General features: G+C 42.6%; 1 protein-coding gene across 7 annotated transcripts in view; it reads left to right on the forward strand.

The window, feature by feature from the left end:
* Positions 1-22,773, forward strand: part of ENTPD1 (ectonucleoside triphosphate diphosphohydrolase 1) — a 53,471-nt gene that overhangs the window by 8,324 nt on the left and 22,374 nt on the right. The window contains exons 1-2 of one of the 7 annotated variants that reach the window (XM_035330072.1): positions 7,291-7,427; positions 12,262-12,443. In XM_035330072.1, the coding sequence (XP_035185963.1) occupies positions 7,348-7,427; positions 12,262-12,443 (262 nt within the window). In that variant the 5' untranslated portion in view covers positions 7,291-7,347. Of the gene's footprint in view, positions 1-7,290; positions 7,428-11,327; positions 11,475-11,803; positions 11,930-12,261; positions 12,444-12,475; positions 12,667-22,773 lie in introns of those variants that run through there. The other 6 variants (XM_035330073.1, XM_035330075.1, XM_035330077.1 and 3 more) reach the window with 6 other exon arrangements.

Here is a 22,773-nt window from a genome sequence, read left to right on the forward strand (position 1 = left end):
TTAACTGACATGCAATGTCACCTTGACACTTTAAATCAGCAGCTTAGTAATGAGGCTGTACAAACATCTCTGGAGATTAAGTGAGCTGTCATTGTATTTAGTCTGCAATATTCTTATTCTATGCTCAACAATGGAAAAAAAAATATGTATATATGTTAACAAAGGTGCTTAAATGGGTTAAGTGAGCTTTGTTGTGAACTCTCAGGTTTCTGTTTCTGCAGTGTGATCACTAGGTGAACATGTGTAATTGTTGTACTACTTTTTCAAAGAAAATGAGTATTTTTGCTGTAGTACACATCAAAGAGTAGCTTTGAATGCATGAACTAAACAAATCTTGCACGAAGTGGTAAATTAGCATTCAATGACCAACATGTTTTCAAAAGAGCTGAAAACACTGGGTTTCATTCTGCTTATAAATTCTTTGTTTGACTGTTCTCTGCTAATTATCTTTCAAAGCCTCAAGCCACCACAGCTGCCTAAATTTTGATAGGCTAGAAAGTTGTTCTACCTGTGACAGCATTTTTTTTTTTTTACTTCTACGTCATCTCCTTAAATAAATTATGGTCATATTTGCAGTAAAATTTTTGAAATATTTCTAACTTCTTTGCATCTGTAGATTTTTCTTTAAATTACTTCCCATTTGCACAGGACATCTTTTGGAAGCCGACCATGGTACAAACTCAGAGTATATGTCAGGTTAGATCTCTCCCATGCCTTTCCGACCTATGCACTGCTGCTTGGCCAACCAAGGGGCAGCCCACAGGGTGTGTTTTTTTTTAGCATGGAGCTGCCCCAGGACAGTGACCAAACTGTCTCTGGGTCGCTTCATGCCACATCAAGCCTGGGACTAGACCCACATGGCAGAAACCAGTGACCTGTAGCTGCCTATTAACTCTCAGATGCTCATGTGCACAGCCTTGGGCAAGCCCTGTCTCTGAGTTTCCCTGAGGAGTGCTTTCAGTCCCGAAGGGATGTTTGTTTCCAAGAAACTGCATAAATCCTACTCTGATTAAAAAATTCAAAGAACACTTTGGTGATAGTGAGGACAGCCAGGGGAGGTGCAAGCAGCCCTGGAAAGCACTGTGTTTTGGGTGCACTGTGACTGAATACAATCCAACCTCTTCCTCCCTCTGAGGAAACCACAGGCCTGGTACAGCCTCATGGTCTTGTAACAACAAATCCCAATGTTCTCTTGATTCTTGTTTTATTTTCTCTTTTCTGTGGGAGAAACCAAGGTCTATAAACACCCTGAATTAGGAGACTAAAGAAACAGGCAATGAAAGCATGGTTTGATCCCAGATTTTTGGCTTTTGCCAAGAATCTCAAATAGTCTACATAGAAATACTCCTTGTATATATCTGAACCTTAGTGAACCTCAGCTTCCAAATGTTTGAATGTTTATCTGCATTCAGTGCCTGCTGGTCTGCTTGCTCCCCAGTGGCTGCGCAGAAGCATAGTTAATATAGTTAATGTCTTATGTGGTAGCACTCAAAGGAGGTGACTTGGCTGCCATTTGTTTTGAGTTTCCAGCTCTTGCCTGAGTGACTGGGTGTTCTTTCACTCGTGCTGGATTTTGGCTGGAGTCCCAAATTGCTCTTGAACTCAGACTTTTTGAATTGCAGTTGAAGGAGTAAGACCAGGATTCAATGAGAAGTGCCTGAGGCTGTTTGACGTTGAGATTTTGTGTTGCAGGTTTTCCTTTGTTGCTTGTCTTCTCCTTGGTTTTTCTTTTTATAGTCATGTTAACAGCTCATTGGAGGGTAAGATAAATTTATAGATTTCTTTATTAAAAGGATGATTGAAGGAAGGGCTCAAGGAAGATAGTTTCATCGAGATTTACTTGGCTGACAAGTTCGTGAGTACGATAAAGATGCAGAAAACTACATGGAAAGAGACATTGAAATGGGAGTAAGAAGATAAAGGGATTGTGAACAGAACTGGGTGAGTCTGAAGAGGTGACAGTCATTACCAGAGAGGGGAATTGTCTACCCCTCCTGTAAATTAATGGTAGTGGCTAAGCTATCCTTATTAAATCAAAGTGATGGATCACAAATATCTAACTTCCATTAGAAAGAGGTGATGAAATTTGTCTGGCATAATTATATTAGAGTTCTTTTATCAGGAGATTTGCACAGATGTGTGTATAAATATACATAAAAGAAAAAACATCTTCAAAATAAATACTGCACTCTTGTATTTTCCCTTTCCTGTGTCAAGAACAGTCAGCTGGGCAATCAGTTTGAGATAGGGTCAATCTGGGGTGAAAAGGATGAAGTGGGAGGAAATGTAAATCAAAAGCCATGATTATGTCTTCTTCAAATAAAGAATTGTCAATGAGGATCAAAACCTTATGTTCTGTAGTTTGAACAAGTGCAGTTATTAGAATTCTAGTACTCTAAAAACTAAATCAAGACTGTAAATGCTAGTTTTCTGCATGTGGCTGCTACCATCATTTCAAAGTAGCTTTTTAATGTATTTTTGGACATAAATCTTGCTATATAAGAAATAGAGATGAAGAGCACTTATGAGTGCATTCTGCAGTAGATCTTCAGCTTGTCACTGTTGTCCTTTACTGCTATCACTACTGTGTCTTAAAATATATTAAATATGTGCAAAAGGATTGCCAGTTTCTAGTTACAGGCAGTCATTTAGAGCAGCAATGATAGACTACTACATAAATCATGCCATACTTCAATTAGTAAATGTTGTCATCTTTAACATAGTCTTATAGATTACATCTGGGAACAATTTCAAGTAATGTTATTATTCTAAAGTAAAACCAGTCTTCATGCTTTAAACTTAGTTTAGCAGCGTTTTGTTTAGAATTTCTTAGACATAAAAGCACACCAATTGTAAGAAGTCTTCTCCAGAGAAAAGAAACATATGAAAAACTCAGATAAAATAGCTTAATGTAAAAATATTAGATTTTTTTTTTTTATTACAAGAAAAGGAATAATACTAGGAAGTGAGAGGAGGGACTTCTTAAAAGAGAAAGAGCAAGCTTCAGATGCAGGAAGGGAGTAAAAGAAGTGAAACTTTAATTTAAAAAGAAAAAGGAAAAAATGAATGCTAAGGGAGGGGCTTAAAAAGAAAACTATGTAAGAAAAGACTAACACATTGAGGTTGTCAGTATTTGCATTTGTACATGCTATTGTAGCCCCCGTCAGGTATTCCGAGATCTCTGTAAGCTTAAATGAAAGTTTACTTTGGGAAAATGCATTTTCCAATTTCATAATGCTAGGCAGGCCTGTATCACAGCGGTAGGTAATGCAGTTCTCTGAATTCCAGGCTGTTCTTTGAAACAGTACAAAAAAAAAAAGTGCTCAGAGCAAAAGAGAAGCAGAATAGGCTGGGGCTAATCTGCCAACACTTGGAGGGAAAAAAAACATTTTTCCCAGCCACAAAGAACCCTATTGTTCCCATGTTAAATACTTAATTTTGCCTGCATTTAAACCAATCTGTCTTTAAACTCTAGTTTCATACTATGGTAAAGCATGTGCCAGTTAATGTGGCAGTGTGCAGTGGCACAGCTCCAGGGAGGAAATGAAATCTGGATTTTTCAGGGTTGTTCACTTTTTCTCAGCCTGCTTGCACTGATTTCAGTGGAGGAGAGTGCAATCTGCCCTTTGGGGTTGTGAGACCTTACTGTGTGTTTGGCACCTAAGAGTTGGTATTACATGAGGGGAAACAAACCCATGAGAAATCTGGGCATTTTGGAAAACATCGGATATTAATGACGGATATCTGCATATGGCTTTCTGGTAAATCTTATTAATGGGTGTTCAGTATATTTGCTTTCATATTGCCTTTGACACTAAGTGTTCAAACTCAATTTCATTTGCTGTGCACATTTATGTATGTATGAGTTTCTCTTCATAGGTAACAAGATAACGATACTTGCCTATGAGGTGTATTTCACTGGTAAGGCATCAAGTCAGGGAGAGACACAGATCTCAAGCAATTATTGAAGAATTTCTACTTCATTTAGTAGAGGTGAAGCTGCTATTAGTATAATAAAGATATATAATCTGTTATTAACAGATACTACTCACACAGTGCTTTCAGTCATTTCCTTCTACAGCCCCATGCAAACACACACAGGCACGCATTTGCTCTCGCTACCCAGTGAGGAGATAGAAAAGGCTGGCACGCTGCTGTGCTTGCTCCAGCAGGCCAGTTTGACATGTTCTTAATAGAAATATTCATAATAGAAGAAACCAAGGGGAGCTTGGGGAGGACTGTCAGCACACAAATATGATTTTGTAGCACCAAATGATGTGGCTTTTGTTTTTCTAACAACACTCTTAGCTGGGACTGCTTCTGCCCATCACTACAGCCTGGTAGCTTCAAGTATTAAATTTGAAAAGAGTGCATAGTTCCCTTCATAACAAGTGGCAAGCTATTTGTGTAGAGTTAGCTTTGGCTTGTAAGGATGGTATACCTAAAGTTCTCTTACATCTTTGCCTGTCTGTATAACTTGTTTAGTCATATGGAACAAAAGTCTAAAAAGCACAAAGTTATTCCAGAGTAATATAGTTTAATAGTACTATGGTTTAGGCCATAAGAGGATGAAACATCTGAAATCTCCAGAACATACTGACCTGGTATATTTTTGTACTGTGTGCCATTGTTGCTTGGAGAAGTTCCTTGATGCTAAATATAATCGTTTCTACACTGTTTTCTATCTCCAAGGTTACTAAATCTTTCTAACCTAGGCATAGTTAAGATTATACCTACAAGTTATATTTTTAGCATGCTGGTTTTTTAGTGTGATGTAACTTTATTCCAGCAGTCATAGCTGAGTTCAGAGGAAGTCTGTTCCGTGTAAAAGTGAAGAGTAAAAGAGAAATACAGCAACTTCTGTAGGTAGTTGTTCTCTTCTGCAGCTTCCGGAATTACTCCAGAAATTTTGATTAATGACCCAGAGGTCTTTAAAGACCAGCTATCAATTTAGTGAAAGAAGCTTAAAATGTTCAATAAGGAAGTTGGAATTTGAAATCTGAGTTATGAAGTTTGAAATTTGACATTCCCTAATGGGCTTGAAAACAGAACTATTTGTTCATTCTAGTTTTTAAACTGGTTTCTCACTCTAAAGTCTCTTAAGAAATGGACTAAAACCCATAAACTTGTATTTGCAGCTGACTGCTTTGGAATGTTAGCAGTCACTCTGCTGCTGGATCCAGCGGTGCTGCTGAGAGCTGAGCCAGGAGGTGGCAGCTGATGTCCTGCCTTTCACGTCGCGTCCCTTCCTGACCAGTGCTGCACTGATCCTGCTCCAACCATGCCACCTTCCCGACCTGAGTATCATGGCACTCTGGGCTGCCAGCGACGGCATAAGCTTCTTACCTGCTGAATGCAAGTGCTGCTGGGGAACAGAACATTGGCTGGAAATCCCACCAGCAGTATTTGCATAGATGGCTAATTTCTTTATCCAAGCACAGAAAGCATGCTTGGGGAAGAGTGGCACCATACAAATAGGGTCTTGTCTGCAAATGAGAACTGATCATAGAGCCTAGTAATCTGTAATTTAGCTAGTTAGCGTATCTAATTTGTGAGATTCTCTACCTAAAAGTGAGTTGCACAAGAGGTTTTAAAAAGTGATAGTTCTCTTAGAAAAGAAACTGTCATGCAGGAATTCCTTAAAGATGGTTTAATGTATTTATTTAGTCCTTTATGAATCTTTTCAGTTGGAAAGATTTTTTAGACTTAAATATCTCTTTGTTCATATATATTCACAGAATTCCATTCCTCTTGTAACTTCCTTTTTTCAAAGAACGGGGGGGGGAGGGGGGAGGGAGGATATAAGTAGGATATAAGTATTCAACAAACTAATTTGTACAATAATATGTTTAACAGAATTTATCAGTGTGCTTATAGCCAAGAAAGTTGAAGGTTTGAAGAGTTAATGATATAATGACAGATGCTGAGATGTTTAACTTCAGGGGGGGGAAATATCAAATTGAAGAGCCTCAGCTATCAGATAATACTGAGATGTAGAAAGGCTATTCCTGAAGGCAAGATTGTCGGGTAAGAATATACCTACTCTTTTAAGTAGGTGAGATGGTTGTGCTTGTACAGGAGAGCACTGACAATGCAAATGGCAATTTGAACTAGATACGGAGCTAGAGGTGTGTTAATAGAAGAAGTGAGAGAAATGATGCCACCTGTGTGCTGAACAAGTAAAGCATATGTTTAGGTATATTGAACAGCTCAAGGAGAAAAAGCTAAATAGGATTTGAAATTATACAGGTGTATTTAGTAAGAGAAGAGATCTGTACATGTATTAGACATAGATTGTATAATGAAGATATGACACTTGGAATTGGTAGTGGAGGAAAAAAGGGGAAGCTAACCAGTACAACTAATGGAAGGACTGCAAAGCTATTTATATCATGCAGTGGATATAAATGAGGCTTTGGACCCCAGATTGATTAATCTGTTAGTACACGCACAAATTTGCAAAATTACAAATTAGGCTTCCAACTTTGGATTTCATGTGAAGCTTGATACAACTGGAAATCATCAAGCTTAACCTTTTCTCCACAAGCTCTAAATTAAGGCAAGTAAAAAAAAAAAAAAAAAAAAAAAAAAAAAAAAAGGTTTTAACAGAAAGGAGTAACTGTTGTGTTTAATTCAAAGAGAATCAAAATGGGGTGAAGACTTTCTGTAAACCAAAAGTACTAGTACCTGTGGAAGCAATAAGTTAAGAATAGTGTTTTCTCAAATTCAGGGCTTCTTTGAAGTCTGTCCTTTTCCTTTCCATTTATATCAGTCTGAAGTACAAAACTAAAAACTTCACGGAGACTAAATAAGGTGACCACGCTGAAATGCTTGTATCCAAAGTGATGTAAGGCACACATAAATTCACGTGGAGAAATATCTCATAGCGTGAATCTGAAAGCAAGTCTGAAAGTATCTGAGAACTCTCATAGAACTACAGTAGAGACAGTTCTTTGTAGTGCTAACATGCATAGGACATGAGTAAATTCAGAGGAGGCCTACGGAAATTAGGTGAGGTGTAAAGAAGGCAACAGGTTTTACAGCTGTGAAGATTTAGTGCATTCCTCTTTGGTAAAAGGCAATAATAGTCCAACACAAACTGATGCTTACTGATCTCCCATGGCAAAGCCTACTTTCTGTAGCTCTGCTGGAAGAGAGAATATTTTATGCTTCAAGAACACAACAAAGTAGGTGGGATGATTTATGTGTGTATTTATGGCTAACAAATACATGCAAATTAAAGATACTCAGGATTTTTAAGCTATCTCCCTTTATGACAGTCTTCAGATAGTCCCTCTGGATGGATACAGTCAACTTTTTTTTTGCTGTTGACTGGGTGAATATCGGATGGTCAATGTGTCTGTGTGCTGCAACTGGTCTTCCTCTGCAGATGCCCACTTAATAAAGAACAAATCACTTAACAGAGGGTGAGTGGGTAGTCAGGCTGAATTCAGACATTTAAAAAAAAAAAACAAAAAACAAAAAACAAAAAACACTTATTTACTTATTTTAAAGTTATTCTTCTTTCATTTTATGCATATTTCCTGCATTCTGTGTACTCTTATCTGAAAAAAATATTAAAATAGAGTGACTTAATCTGATCTAAATATGTGGAGTTCTTTTTCAAAAATAGCTGGTTTGGGGGTTATTTTTACATTTATTTTTGTCTTAGCTACCAATATGTTGCATGATAATTTTTGTCTTGTTAAATCTTAATTTAACTTTGGTCATAAACCATACAGAAGAGCTGGTCGCAAAACAGTCTCCTTCCTGCAGTCGTAAGATAGTAATTATTCAAGACCTAAAGGCATACTGACAATTCATTTTTCTTATTTTCATTCTGCAATTTAAGTTTGAGGTATTGTGAAGTTCTGCTTCCTAGACAGGCAACTGGTGCTGATTATCTTCCCATTTCAATATACGATGTGTATACTACCAACTTTTATGGTATTTTTCTTCTGTCTTTTTCTTGTTATTATCCTCTTAGGCCACTGATGATATTTTTCTTCAGTATTTTTCTTACTCCATTTTTTTTCTTGTGCATTTCTCCTAAGTCTTACTTATTTTGCTTTACTGATCACCTTTCTTTTCAAGGTATTGGTGGCCCAATAATATGAAGAGTGAGACTTGAGAGATGAAGGTGGTTGAGAGCTATGGCCTGTGTAGCCAAGGAGGGCTTCCACTCTATGGAAAAGATGGAAATTCGTGTTTTGATAAGCTATTACAAGAGTGTCTGCCACTTCTGCTGGGTAAAATGATAGGAAGATACTAAAAGATGCAGAACATAAGAATAAAATTCTCAGAAATGTCACCAACACTAGCATATTTGCTCAAAAGCAGTAATATTACTTACGCCTAGTTGCCTGAAAGGAAAAACAAGAGCTCTGTCCCCAGCAGGGGAGTATGATGCATTGTATAAACATAATGGGTAATGATACAAGAAGCAGACTTACAGGGCAGTGTGTTGCCTTGTTTGGGACTGTGACTGTTTTTATTAAAATTGGCAAGTAAAGTAAGATGCTCTGGACTTTGGTTTAGAATATTTACAGCTGACATGGAATACTAAATAACCTGAGCAGAAAGAGACATTGATATCTTGTTAACTAGGTGGTTAAATAATGAACCCTGTGACACATTAACATTTTAGAGTATATTTTTTTATACTAAGCTGTAGAGTTTATGAAGGTGAATTTTTTACTTTTAGTATGTTAATATATTTTTGTAAAGTGAAAGAAAAGTGGCAAGAGGATCTTTAATGAAATTAGATAATAACATTGAAATTATATTGAATCCATAGAATATGGTATTGCAAGCCTGTTACGGAGTTGGACAATTTCCTAATGAACATATATATTAGATTGGCAGCTCAAGATATGAGGATGGGCCTTTGGTACTGCTTCTTCAAAACATTTCAGTGTCCATCCATCATTCATATTGCTTCTGTTATCCAGAGGCCGTGTGAAAACTTGTTCATATGTTTCGCTGAAGTTTTATGGATCTTTAACAACAAGGATGTTAACTTGTATTTGTACAAAACAAATGAAACAATTTGTGCTAAATGGTTGTGATGTTTAGAGGAACAAACCTAATAAATCAACTAGAAAACTGATTCACCTCTACAAACAAATGCAGGAACTCTTTTGACCAGTTTCAATGAACGTAATTTCCTCTGTTATCAGTATTGTAGACATCACATGCAAACAGTAGATAACTAATGGGTCTGCTGAGCACTATGATCCCTGCGTCACTAAAATAGTTCAGTTGGCCAAAGGCTATGAAATCTGAACATGAATGGAGAAAAACGCAGCCAGTAAAGTTGGTGATGGGGTAGTGGTTGAGTATCAGACGAGTTGGATGTTTTTCTGTTGAACTTGATAACAAAATAGCATCAGGATTTCTGAGGAAATTACGTTAAAGTAGAAAAGAAGCCAGCAATACAGATATGGTCTTGTGCAAGAAACAATGAAGAAATTAAAAAATATATATGAAAGGGACTTCTAGATATTAAGACTAGGTGATATAAGTGGTAGTAATTTTTACTGATAGTTCAAAAAATAAAGTAATAAGTAATTTAAAAATAAGTAATAAGTGAACAAAAATGCAGTAAAAAAGGTTATCAAAGAGATGATATGCAGATTTTGGGTGATGAGATATGAGTATTGGTGACAGCATAGTGATATCCTCTGAGAAGACTATTACAAATATTTAAACCAAAACAAGGAACTAATATGAAAGGAAGGAACTTAAGTCATCTTTACAGATAATGCATTTCATAAGCTTAATGCTGAGGAGCAGAGGAAGGAATGATGCCTGTTGGTGAAGGTTATTATCTTTTTTACCTAAATTGCAATAATAACTTCTCCTTTATAAAGAATGCAGTTATCTGTGTACAAACAGACAAATACTGTAGAGATTGTTGCTTGCTTCTCTGTTTCTTCTGAAGGCATGCAGGTGGCTTGGTTTCCATGAAGGAAGTGTTTGGGGTATTCAAATTAAGCATTTGGACGTTATCTATTGCAGATAAACCTGGAGATGTGGGAAGAATTTGACCTACTGTGTTGCAAAAACTGTCATGACGGTGGAAATTGCAATGTGGGATGTGTGGGCCAGGGAGACTAAAGCTGGAGGGGGGAAAAAAGGCCTCTTGGCACCAGCAGTGCTTTTGGTAATTTATCTTTCTAATGCCTGCCCCCTCTTCTCAGCCTCCCTTTCCAAAAGGAAGCTGTCTGAATCTCTCAAAGCAACCTCCCTTTGTAGGAAATTCTGCTCCCTGTACTGCCAGCAATTTACCATGTTCTTGGAGACCTTTACTGCTTATCTGCCTGGCGCAGAGGTGGGGGGGTGGGGTAGAGGGCTGCATACCTGCTGCCCTCCCTTCCAGGGCTCTTGCTCTACCTGGTGGGTAGTGAGACCAACTGGCACACGGGGCTGGAAACCTGGTAAAGCCCAAGGGGTATTCAGCCTGTCTCTGTTAGGGCCAGTGTTTACACACACTGGTTTTCCTTGAAGCTTCCACTACACTCTCTTAAACATGCTGAGAGTGATGTTGTCATCTAAATACATACCCCCACGCCGTGCCCCTAAGCAAACACACAGAATGACTTAAGTATTATTCTTGAGTGGTGATGGGATGGCCTGTTTCTGTTTAAAGTATTTTAGATGTTTTCATACCAATCCTTCCTGTAGAAACAAGCTACTTTTGTTTCTAATGCCTATAGATCTGTTCCCAGGCTGCTTGACTCTCCTCTCTGATAGCTGTGTCATTCCATCAGCCCCAAACTGTGAGATTTTAGCTCTGGATTCCAGCTTTATTGCCTTCATTCCTTCTGTCTCCTGTTTGCTGGAAATGGAGCTAATGTGTCCCAGGGCTCACTCTCCTGAGTCCCAAAGGCAGCACACCTCATCTTCAATATATCAAATTCAAGAATGAAGAAGTGTATTTTTAGACATACACACATACACTTGTGTAGACTTAAAGGGGGAAGGTGATTGAGACTAAGCTCTTACTGTGGTTAGAAGGAAGATGGGTGTTTAAGATATATTTTGTTCTTCCAAAATTGCACAGGATCCTTGGTTTTAACCTAGGAGCAGAAGAGTAGTACTCATCTCTTGCTTTGCTATTCTTACCCTTGTTTAAGATGTGTGGAAACTACATCCTGATTTCTCTAGTTTCCTCTTTTTTATTTCTGTTTTCAAGCTTCCTCCTCACACTGTCTGGAACCTTATCTGAACATAAATGCCCATCTCCGGGGCTGCTTTTTTTTCTCTCACTTTGTTTCTTAGTGGAAATGACGCAAGATCTGCTGTTGCTTTTAGTTAGTTTGCAGCTTGCAGTCAGGCGTTTACCCAAAGGCAGGAGGATTTGAAGGACTTTGAAGCCCTGTGTGTAGCTGTGACTCTCTGGGTTCCAGCACTGGCCTGAAGAGCCCTGCTCTTCCTGCCTCTTCTCTGGACATATTCTGTGGAACCTGGAGGTGGGCACAAAGCTGGATGGCTTCCCAGTAACAGGGCAGAGTGTTGCCTTGTTGGGCTGCAGAGAGACACCCTGGGAGCAGGGAAGCAAGTTGGTAAAAACGATGGCTCCAAGGAGCAGGCTCTGGTGCCAGCAGGGCAGCTGGCTGCAGGTGGTGGCAGCCTGTGCTTTTCACTTTACCCTCTGGGTAACCAGCAGGGAAAGACACATGGGGACAAGGAAGAGCCCTGGGGATGGGGTGTGGGTGGGCACTGCCTTGAAAAGGAAGTGAAAGAGCTGGGGTAGGTGGCAGCTTCCCTTGGAGTGGGAGGCTGGCAGACCCGAGGTGGGAGAGGGGGGAAGTGTGGAAAGGGACTGAGAACGAGGGGCTGTAGAGGAAAGTTGCTGAGGCTCATCCAGCCCTGACCTGTGACAGTCACTGGGGTGCAGTCCACCTGGGAGGTGTGCAGTGGTGGGGTGAGGAGGGGTCCCTTGGAGCCTTCCTGGCAAGTAGGCGAAAACTTGGCTCCCTCCTGGAGCTCCCCAGGAGCTGCAGCCAAGGGTGCGAGCTCATCCTGTGGGGCAGGCACAGGAGGCGACTCATTAGCTGTTATTGTAAACTACTGCAAATCTTTTTTGTCCCCTGCCAGTTGCACCTCACATACGAAGCTGCCTAGCACAGTTCTCTTCGTGTACCTCGTTGGTGTAAAGGGAGCTTGCTCAGCATTACACTTAAAAAAAAAAAAAAAAAAAAAGAAAAAAAAAAAAAAGAAAAAAAAAAGAAATGACAGATCACCTTTCCTCTGCAGGCACAATGACATCTCGCCCTCGGAGCCAGCGATGCGACCCCTCTTCAGAGCGCAGCCCCAACGGACCAAGCGGCGGCCACCCCCGCGGGTAGGCACCGGGACGCCCCCCGTGCCCCCCGGCTCTGCGGGACCCTCTGACCCGCCGGGGGAGCCCGAGGCACCGGTAGGGCGGCGGCTGGGAGGTAATCTGTCCTTTAAGGGGAACGGGAGGTCAGCCCGCGAGTCGGAGAGATTGAGGCACGTAGAGTTGAGCTAACCCCTCCCACTGCCATGGACCACTGGAGCGCCCATTTTCATGAGCACCTCGCACTGAGGCAGCTCAGAGCCGGCAGAGGCTGAGGAAGGAAGAGGGGGGAGAACGAGGGAGGAGGGCGCGACCACCGGCCCCGATGGACGAGCCGAAGGGTAAGGCCGACCCCGCCGCCCCCATGCTGGCGAGCGGCCGTGACCCTCGGCGAGGGGGGACGTGGGAGAAGGGGGCTCAGGGCCGGCATCCCGCGGCTGGGGGACGGGGGGGGGACGGGGGGCTGTGCGCGTTCCCGAGGTGCTCCTGCCCCTTCCCCGGCCGGGAGCGAGCAGAGGCTGCGGCATCCCCGGCAGCGCATCCCCCCCGCGCCCGCGGGGGGCTAAGGTTTGGCGGAGGGGGGACCGGTCTGGGGGTGCCCCCCGCAGCCCCCCCAAGCTCAAGCCGGCCTTCAGCCATCGCAGTTCCGATCGGCTGGGCCGCCTCTGGAGGCTCGCTGCCAGCTATCCCCCAACTTGTGGTGGTGGTCGCAAGCTGGGGGCGGCCGGGGGCTGGTGGCTCCCCCAGCGCTGCGGCTCCGCAGCCGAGCGGGCGGCAGCGAGAGCTCCGCTCCGTCCTTGGCGTTTGCAGAAGTTTGGCCGCGTCAGTGCGGGGGATTCCCTTCCTGGCCGTGCGGGGGAAGAGGCGGCGGGGCCGGGGGGGGGCTCCCCGCCTGCAGCCCGGAGCCGCCCGCAGCGCCCGTGCCGAGCCCAGGGAGCGCGCTGAGACGGGAAAAGAGCAAAAGCTCGGAGGAAGGCGATGGCTCTTGGTGGGGAGAAACGCTGTGCTGCCAGCCGGGGGCTCTCCCAGCTTCAGCTTGGGGCCAGGACCGGCTCCGGAGCGCAAGGAAGAGGAGGATTCCCCCCGGGAAGCTCTCTCGCCCTAACTGCAGCTCCAGGCAGCCCTAGCTGAAGATGATCATTGCACAGTTATCTTTTTCTTTTCTTTTCTTCTCTTTACCTTTTTTTTTTAAAAAAAAAAAAAAAAAAAAAAAAAAAAAACTATCTTGTCCCGGGGCTTGCATTTTATAATCAGCCTGCTTGGTGCACATAGCATGAAGCATAGCAGCACTGGTCGCACTTAACATTTGGCAGAAACATTTTTCCAGTTTAGAGTCTGCTTTTGTCTATCTGGACGGCTTACACTATTTACAGCAACTTCTGCCACACGGGCTGTCTTTCTATACTGCTGACAGCACCGGGCGCTTTGTGTGGGGCTTTTAAACACAAAACAGGATCGCAGACAAAGGGGCAAGTAGCAGTAAACTGGAAAAGGATCTAGGCAGAAACTCAGCCACTCAAGTGAGTGATAAATTTAGGGATTAACAATTTTGACTATTTTGATAACTTCTTATTCAGTGTTAGGCATAGCCTTTCATCAGCCTTACAACAAGAGGGAATCAAAAGGTGATGTCTTCTCCCCCCTCCCCCCCCCCCCATCCCCCCCGAATAAATAAAATGGAAAACTAGACCTCTCCAAGTTTTTAACATCATACAATGTAATAAATGGTGTTTGAGTGGAAGAAGTTTCTCAGTCTGACCTAAATCAAAATTCAAAGCAAAGACTGGCAGAAGTGGGGGGTTAGCTCATTAATTTGTGCAGTCATGAGTGAACATGGAAATAATCAGAAACAATTTGTCTCTGCTGAGGAGGGAGATGATAACAGCTTGGAAACCAGTCTTTAGAAAGTTTCATTCCAGAAAGGAAATGTAATGCATGAACGGAGATGCCTTTTCCAGTGAGGTGAGGAATCACAGGGAAGAAACTTAGACGGTAACTGATACCACAAAGACAAATGAATGAGCCTGCATTTAAAAACCGAGAGTCTTAGTGAGAAGGAAATTGACAAACAATGCTTGAGGTAGTTGTGGTAAAGGTGGTGATGGTGTCAATGGGCTGATGTGCAGAAAATGTCAGTCTGCTTGTAAAGGCTTAGTGGATATTGTTGCAGTGAATAGCAAAAAAAAAGTAATGGGAGAAGAAAACAGGAGGCAGCACTTTTAAAAAGGCCTCTTGAGCTATGTTTCCCAGAGACAGCAGTCAATAGTCTCAGTGCAGGGGCGTCCAAGGTATCTATCAGCCAGGAGAAAAGTTTCCACCTTTAGATGAAGCACAAGCATATATACTGAGAGCATATGCTTTCATCAAAAAGGTTTACTAGGGGGTGTCTCAGTGTGAGACAGACCTTTTCCCCTGCAAGTTCTGTCCACAGGGACTATAATAGGCTTGCAATGCTGCTCCGCAGCAGAAGGAGAGCTGTGTTTTTAATACTATCAGCTCTGCCTTGAAATTTGGATCAATATGCTAACAGGCCAAGGGAGAAATTCTCTTTGGGTTGCTACAGAGCAACAGATGATATCTGTGATCAGTATGAATGCTGTCTTGTGCACTCTTGTAAAAGATGTAGAATTTAACATAAAAGGTACTGAACTGAGCTAGAAGCAGTAACTCTGTTTTGGAGTTCTATGTACGTGTTGAATTAATTGCTGCTGTCAGAGGACCATTCTCAGCGGACCAGTGATTGTTCCAGCATGGAGCAGTAAAAAGCACAATCTGAGGGGGAAAAATGTAAAGGAATGCAAATGAAGATTGAAAATTCAAAGAATACACACCAGCTGGTACTCCAAAAACAAGAATGATCATTAGTTTGGCTAGTTCTCTAGGGACAGTGAAGGTAGAAAATAGAAGTTAAAACAAGGAAATGCAAAGGAAGTGGAGAAAGGAAATAGAGAACATCTGATACCACATACAAGCTATGAATTGTGGAAAATTACAATTTTCTCCTGACATCGTTATTTTCTTTAAATAAAATAAGCAGGACCAAGCACAACTCAAAGGAGGCATTCTGTGTGTCTTAGGAACAAACTAATGTATATCTAGCAACTGCATAATCATTACGTAGGTGGAGAACAAGATTTTAATGATACAGAAAAACCCACAATGGTGGTGGTGAAGTACTTTTCAAAATTTGGGGTTGGGGTGGTAGATGACTTCTGATATGAATGAATATTCTGTGTAGTATAACTAAGTAGCCTGTTTTGTTCATTTAAGATGGGGGGGGGGATAAAGTTTCATAAAAATTTGAGATTAAATGCAAGAGAACAGTAGGGAAATCACAGACAACAGGAAGGAAAATGACATTGAATCAATGTCCCAGATAACTCTTACCAGTTTAGTCTGGTATCAGTTGTAAGTTATTGGGGAAGTCTCCCCACTGATAAGTCTTAATAGGTAGTTTGATTATATTCTTTTGTTTTAGTAGAGGATGAGACTTGCCAGAGTAGCTTTCAGAATAACATTACTGTGGAAATGGACAGTACATGCAAAATAAATAATGGGAAGTAAAGCACCAAGAAGGAAATTACTTATCCCAGATGGAAACAAGCCTGTGAGTTCATGTGGTTCACTCAAGCAAGGTTATTAATCTGTGTTCTAGAATGGAGATAGTCCCAACAACAAGAGCCTGCAGCAAGAACTTCAAGGATTACATTCCCTTTTCTTTGGAACTCTGTGGCTGGGGAGTGCATTTATAAGGGATAAAGCACTCCAAGTAACTTTCAAGTACCAAAGTACTCCAAGATCCTTGCTTTCTTGAAAGTTTTTGCTTGTTTACTTTACAAAGCCAGCTGACTTACAAAATAGATGTTAAACAAGACTGACATAATTCTCATTTGAAAAAAAGTCTGTGTTTTGTCTTATGTTATCCTTATTAACATCTGATTTTTTTTCAGTTGAGGCTGGAGGCCTACAAAATTTTAGGAAAAAATATTCTTAAAAATCAAGTGCACACTGAATAAATCTAGGCTGTAAGTTAAGAGACTCCTAAAGCCCAAGTTCACTGATAGTTTGGGAACCACCCCACAAAAGAGGAACTGGAAGAAGAAATCTCCCTGGCTGGCATTTGATAGCCATGGAGTGGGTTATGAGTGTAGGGCTGGGAAGGCAAATGGTCCTTTCAGAGCTATTTTCCAATGAAGTATCTGCTCTTATTTTATTATAGAGACGGCAAACGTGGTTGCAGATAGTAAATAAAAACCTCCCATTCTTCAACTTCTCCATAGCAATAGATACATTTCTGACTTTATTCTGATTATGAAAGTCTCCTTATGACTCTTCAGCAAAGAATGAATTAATGGATTGAGACCTGGTTAAATGACAGACCTCAAAAATATTTACCAAGGGAAATCATGATTCAACAGCTGTGTTTGCAGAGGTATTCTGCAAGAGGCCCGATAGCATTAGATACTTTCAATAATCTAAAAAATATATTTAAAAGAAAAATCATTGCTGATTTACAGATGGGGCTTGTCAGTGCTAGGAGGACCAGTATAAATACCAATTAAGTCAGAGGGAAGTCTAAGCCAAGAGTGGTTGGGAAACACAAAGAGCAAATAATAGGCTTCAAGCCAGCTAGTAAAGCACAGCTCATGCAACTTTGGGCAGAAAGTTGGATATTCAAATACTGAATAGGCTTGGATTTCCTGGAAGTTTTGTTTGGGAGAAATCCGCAGAGGTATATGGGTATACTTATATATGTGTGTGTGTGTGACAGCCCTAACTCAGTTTATTTATGGTCTTGTATGCATGGCTGCATTGCATGGTAGAAGGAAAATGTTGTTCTCTATGCAAACTTATTGTGACCATGCAAACCTGTGTTTGCTTCTCCAATTATATTTACCAGAAACATGTAGGAAATGCTTAAGGAATTTCTGAAGGAGAAAGAATAAATTTCAGGCTGGACACCTGAAAAGGGAAAGGTTACAGGAGCTATAATTGATAGTTTTTGGACTTTCCTAAGTTGTTTAATTGGTTTAATATGGTGCAAAAATACCAAGCTTGGTCACATTCCTTCTTTTCCCAAGACCTCTTTGCACCTTTAGCACAGGTTGGTTTGAGAGCAACTAGCAAACCTGACTTTGCAGTTAATGCCCCCATTTTTACTAACCCAAATCTTCTTGTGCTCGTTGACTGTTTGCCATGAAGCTGGATCTGATTTGAAGTGGGTTGAGACAGGAGTCACGTTCTCAACTTGGAAATGATTTGTTTTAAGGGGTTAAGAAGTGGTTAAGGCAGAAGTGTTTAGACTGAACTTAGGGATGAGCTGGATGACGCTGAGATGACACTAGTTGGGGAGCCAGTCCACGAGGGATTGGTGTTGGTTGAGGCCAATCAAACTTAAATTGTAAAATTCTGGACTATGTTCACACTTCAGCTGATTTTGTGAAAGGCAAGTTAGATAAGAACATTTCTTAAGTTGTATTTTCATATGTTTTTGTCAGGTGGATGTGAGCACTGGCTTTCTCTCTCTGCTTGGTGGAAACTTTTCTCTTTCCTGAGCAAAGCTAAAGGTTTATGGCAGGCACTTCCAGTATGCTTGTGTGGGGAAGAGCAGAGCCCAAGGCTGCACTTCTGCTATCAGTGTAGTTTGACATAAGTCTATGCTGCTGAGATAGAAAAGGTACCTGTCCTTGTCTCTAGCCTTGATTTTTTTTTTTTCCTGAAATAACTCTCAGCTTCTCTGACTTGAATGCCAACGCCAGCCCAAGTGAGAGAGGAGGAGGCAAGGGTGAAAGTCACTTGGATCAAAGCTATTGTGAGGGCTCCACTGTAAGACCAGGCATGACACAAAAACAGCCCTGTGCTCTGAAACAGTGCTGCATTAGCAGTATAAATTAAGAAATGAGTTAAGGGAAAAAGTGTGAGACCAGATGGAAAGGAACAAAGTTGGCTAAGTGCATGCTGTGCAAATTCATCCGCTCATGTCCTCCTGTGCACTCACTCCCCCCATCCTTCCCCATGGGGCCCATCTCCCTGCTCTGCCATCCCTTTTTCCCTTGTGTCGATCTGGCTGTGAGCTGCTGCTCCCCTGTTCAAGGGTGAGAGGTGGTCACTACAGTCGGTGCTCAGCCAGCCCCAGCAAAGCTGCAAATGCCTTATCTTCTACCTGCTATAGCTTTTGTATGAATCCTTTTGGGCGTCTTCTCTTGGGAAGAGCTTCCAGAGAGCATCTGCAGAGCTGCTTTGCTGTCTGCCTTCACATTCCCCTTGTAATGTCAACATATTTTGTAGATAGTGAATAAGTCCGTGGTAGATGTGTGTCTAACAGCCTGCACTGTCCTGTGCTGCTTGTGACTTTCATCTAGCTGCATGCTACGTCTCTGCTGCCCCAACAAAATAACCTGCCTGAATGGTTCATGGGCTGAGACTTGCACCTTTGATCAAGCATTTATAATTTGTGCAAACAGAAGTTAATGGCTCTTAGCTCTGTTTGTTTTCTCCTTTTTTTTTCTGATCCTTCTGAGAGCCTCCTTCCTGCTTGTGCAGGGTGGTAAGTGCTGGATCCTCCTCAGGGAAGAGAGTGAAGAAGAAAATCAACCTGTTTTTGTAGAAGAATGAGAGTTGGCTGGTTTCACACTCTGCAGCTTCTCAGCTAGAGCTCAAATTGTAACTGGCCTCTGAGCTTTGCATGCTGCCTGGAAAAGGTGACTCAGCAGCTGAGGACATCGAAACCACTTCTGCCCCTCAGTTCACAGCATTTTCATGCTGTGCTCAAAGGGCTCCCAAGACAGCGGAGAGGCAGAAACTGCTGTTATGGCCGTTGTGGTTTCTGTACATTAACCAGCAGTGAAGCTGCAGCTGGGCTGGGGGTATCAGCAGCCTCTGCTCTCTCCTTCCTGGGCTTTGGCAAGAAGGGAAAGGCTCCTCCAAAATTGAGGGACAGGGAGAAATGTGAGCCTCTGCAGTGCAGTTGATGGATGAAGAAGTCCACAGTGCACATGGCAAAGCCCAGAGAGCAGGCACATGGTGGAAGCAAGGTCAGAGCTCCTGTATGGAGCATGGATTGGAAGTGGGAGCAAATAAGAAAGTGGGATTTGTTCCTTGGCTGGAAACCTTCCCTTCCTCTTATCTACTCTTTGCCCAGATTGCACTGGGTAGCTCTTTCCATGTTGGACATCTGCTCTTGGCCAAGATCAGCCCTGAACTGCTGGCTGCAGCAGCTGTGCAGGGATCACACTGGGGAGCTGCAATTGAGTTGAATGTGCCCAGTAGGTTGATCTCCAGCTGTTTAGTCTTGCTTTCCTGAAATAGGATAGGAAGCTTACTGGTTGTTAGTTTTGTCTGAGGCTGCAGTAAACATGAAACCAGCCTAAGCTGAAAAGAACTTTAATCTAGTAAAGCAAGCAATCAAGTTCTTATTTACAGAGTCGGAAATACTGGAAGTAGTGGAAGTCATAAGACAAAAAAAAAAGAAGTTCCAGCAGTGTTGTTTAGGACTACTTCTGTCATTAGAGAGAAGTAAGGCCTTATTTTGAAATGAATTAACAGTTTAAAGTAGAGCAAAGCATGTGGTTTAATGCCAGGAATTGGGTTAAGCTGTCTGCCCTGCCCATTGAGCAGGGCACTCAGTCCCCTGCTCCTTTCCCACACTGTTCTGTGATGCCGTTAGCACACGTGTGGCTGTGTCAGCCTCACCAGAGAACGTGGCCTGTCTGAAGGGTAGCTTGGTAGAAAACTTAAAAAGAGTCTGTACTTGTACACGTGGAAGCTATAACACTGGCAGAAGACAGGCAAGATAGTCTTTTTTGTGGCAGAGCACACGGGTGAGTTAAGACAATTGTGAAACTAAGCCTTTGTACTTCATCATAAAAATAGGGTTTTTTACAACAGAACCTGGCCCCATGCTATGAACTCCTTGTTAAAGGCAGTAATTTTACAGTTGCTTTTTAGGTTACAAAGCGTGTCTCTGCTTCAGAGACTAGTAATTTCTCTCCCAATTTAAGGACCATTTTGTGTTGTGGCCACTTGGTGGCTGTGAGATTGCAAACTGGATCCCATCAGCCTTGCTGGGAATAGATATCTTCTGTAAGTAGTGATTTTGGAGAACCTTTTGACCCATTTACCTCTCAGGAAACTGCAGCCATGAATGTACATTTTAATATGCTGCAAACCGCATCACAGGAACTTCTGTTGTGGATATAGCAGCTAGTCTTTAGGTTTAATAGCATTTCATAGAGATTACATATATAACACAGCAGGACTGCTGTTAGGTAGTCCATAACTCCTTTATGAAGCAGTAAATAACTCTTTCACTCTCCTGGCTTCTCCTGCCTCCATCCCTGAAGCCAGACTGGGGAGGAGACCAAAGGAATGCATTCTTTCCAACTATGGGGCTCTGCTGCCTCTGTTTCTCTTCATCATGTTTCTTCTAACCTAAATGACATCTTTCCTTTTCCCACACTTGTATGTAGCTCTGCTGGAATGTTAAATTTTGTAGCATGAGTCATTTGTGTGTACTTTACTAGGCCAATAATCCCCAAGTTGCTATTAGTGTGGTAGAAAACAAGAGAGAACACACCAAAACAGTGGAAGACGAGTTCAAGAGTAGGTGTAGATGAAGTGTGTGTTGCTCCTGCTTTATACCCTGGGAACTCTGCCTGGGTGGGAAGGAGTGTGCTGTGAGAGCTTCCCTGGCAAGTGGATGGAGGTGGTTGGAGGACAGAGCATCAGGGTGGCTTTCTGCTGCTCTACTGTGCTTTTTCCCCATCTGGACAAATGGGACAAATAGTGCTGTGATACATGCATGGAAAGCACTGAGACAAATTCAAATATTATAGCTTGGTATTAGGAAAAGACTGATGTACAGCGTACAGAAAAGCCAAGTATGATGGTTGGCTCCAGCATTATCTGTTTGGTGTTAGCTCCCCTGATGTTCTGAGCAGGCAGGACTGCTGAAAGCTGGAGTCATCTGTGAAAGCCACAGAGTCAAGGTGAGCCTGGGAGCAGTGGAAAGCAATGAGACAGCCCTGGCCTTGAGTGGCGTCCGTCTGCTGAGAGAAGGCTGTGACATGAGCATGGGAAAATGTCTGCGCACAAAGGCCTCCTTGTGCGTCCTGCGGTCCTGCTGTGGGATAACTGCAGCTATCCTGGCTGGCCAGGAGCTTTCTGGGGGAAGCTGATGTTTGTGCCAGCCCTGCCGTGTTAGCCCAGTGACAGAACACTACCAGCTCTGGGCTATATTGGTGGCAGTGGTCTCACCCCATGCCATCACAGGGAGATGCTCTGGCTCTAACGTTGCCAATGAGATCTCGGGTGTAGAGTGTTTTAAAATCCCTCGTGAGGAGTCTGGCTGTGACACTCAGGGACAGGCTGCATTGTTTCTGCTGGATTTAGGCATCTAATTTCCAACTGATTTCTCAGGCTGCTTGTGCCCTGGTGCTGCCCTGGGCATTCTGTGCTGGAGTACAGAGCTGTGTGCAGGAGCACGGCCTGGACCCACCACCTGAAAATCTGCCTCCTTTGCTGTTGTGCTGTTATAGGGGTCACCTCTAACCTAGCCAAGACAAGCAGACCTTTTTGCTGCCACAGTGAAGGTCTGGGAAGCACAGATCCAGGCACACTATGCAGAAACAGGCATGCAGGTGAAGCAGGAGGAATATTAACTGTTCTGAATGAAGCATGAACAAAAGTGTATATAACAGGACTGGATGAAGCAACAGAGCAAGGGCTCAAAGCATGGTCTGTGCTGATAACCGAGGATGTGACTGAGTGCAGTAAAGCTGGATAAACATTGACAAAGGTGGTGCTTGTGACAAGCCCTGCATCCTGCACCCTGATAAGGGGTGGTCCATCAGAAGGAGCCCTGCATGCTGATAAAGCCCCCATGCAGATGACTCCTTGAGACAAAAGCTGTGTTCCTATAACAAGATGATAGTGAGGTTGCAGCACGTCCCCTATGCACCACCTCCTGCTGGTGCAGCAGGAAGGCAGGCTGTAGGCATAAAGAAACCCACAATGAGGAACCAGGAAGCCTAGCTGGGGCAACCAGCTATCATGGGGTACTCAGGAGCTGAAGTAAGGTTTCAAGGCATTGTGTTAGGTCCTGAAGATGGCAAAAGACCTGCACAAAGAGAGGCGTAGGTGCCACTGAGAAGGAACCCAAGCGATGCAGTGAGGACACTTGGCATCTGGCACCCCCGGTCCCACGTCAAGTGGGATCCTGCCAGACCTGGACACGTGAGTACTGTGGGAATGAGTGTGGAGGAGGGAGGGAGTGCAGCTGAAATGTTTTTTTGCAAAACATGCATCATCTTTCTGTTCCGTAAGATCTTGCGCTGTTGTTATGTTATCATAGCCGTACCATAGCTATGCTAAAAATTATTCCGTTCTTAAATGAGAAAAAGATGTGAAACCTTAGACTGTTTATAGCTGGTTTATAATGTCACTTTGGG

Source organism: Oxyura jamaicensis, chromosome 6 (genome assembly GCF_011077185.1).
Source record: "Oxyura jamaicensis isolate SHBP4307 breed ruddy duck chromosome 6, BPBGC_Ojam_1.0, whole genome shotgun sequence".
Classification (NCBI taxonomy): domain Eukaryota; kingdom Metazoa; phylum Chordata; class Aves; order Anseriformes; family Anatidae; genus Oxyura; species Oxyura jamaicensis.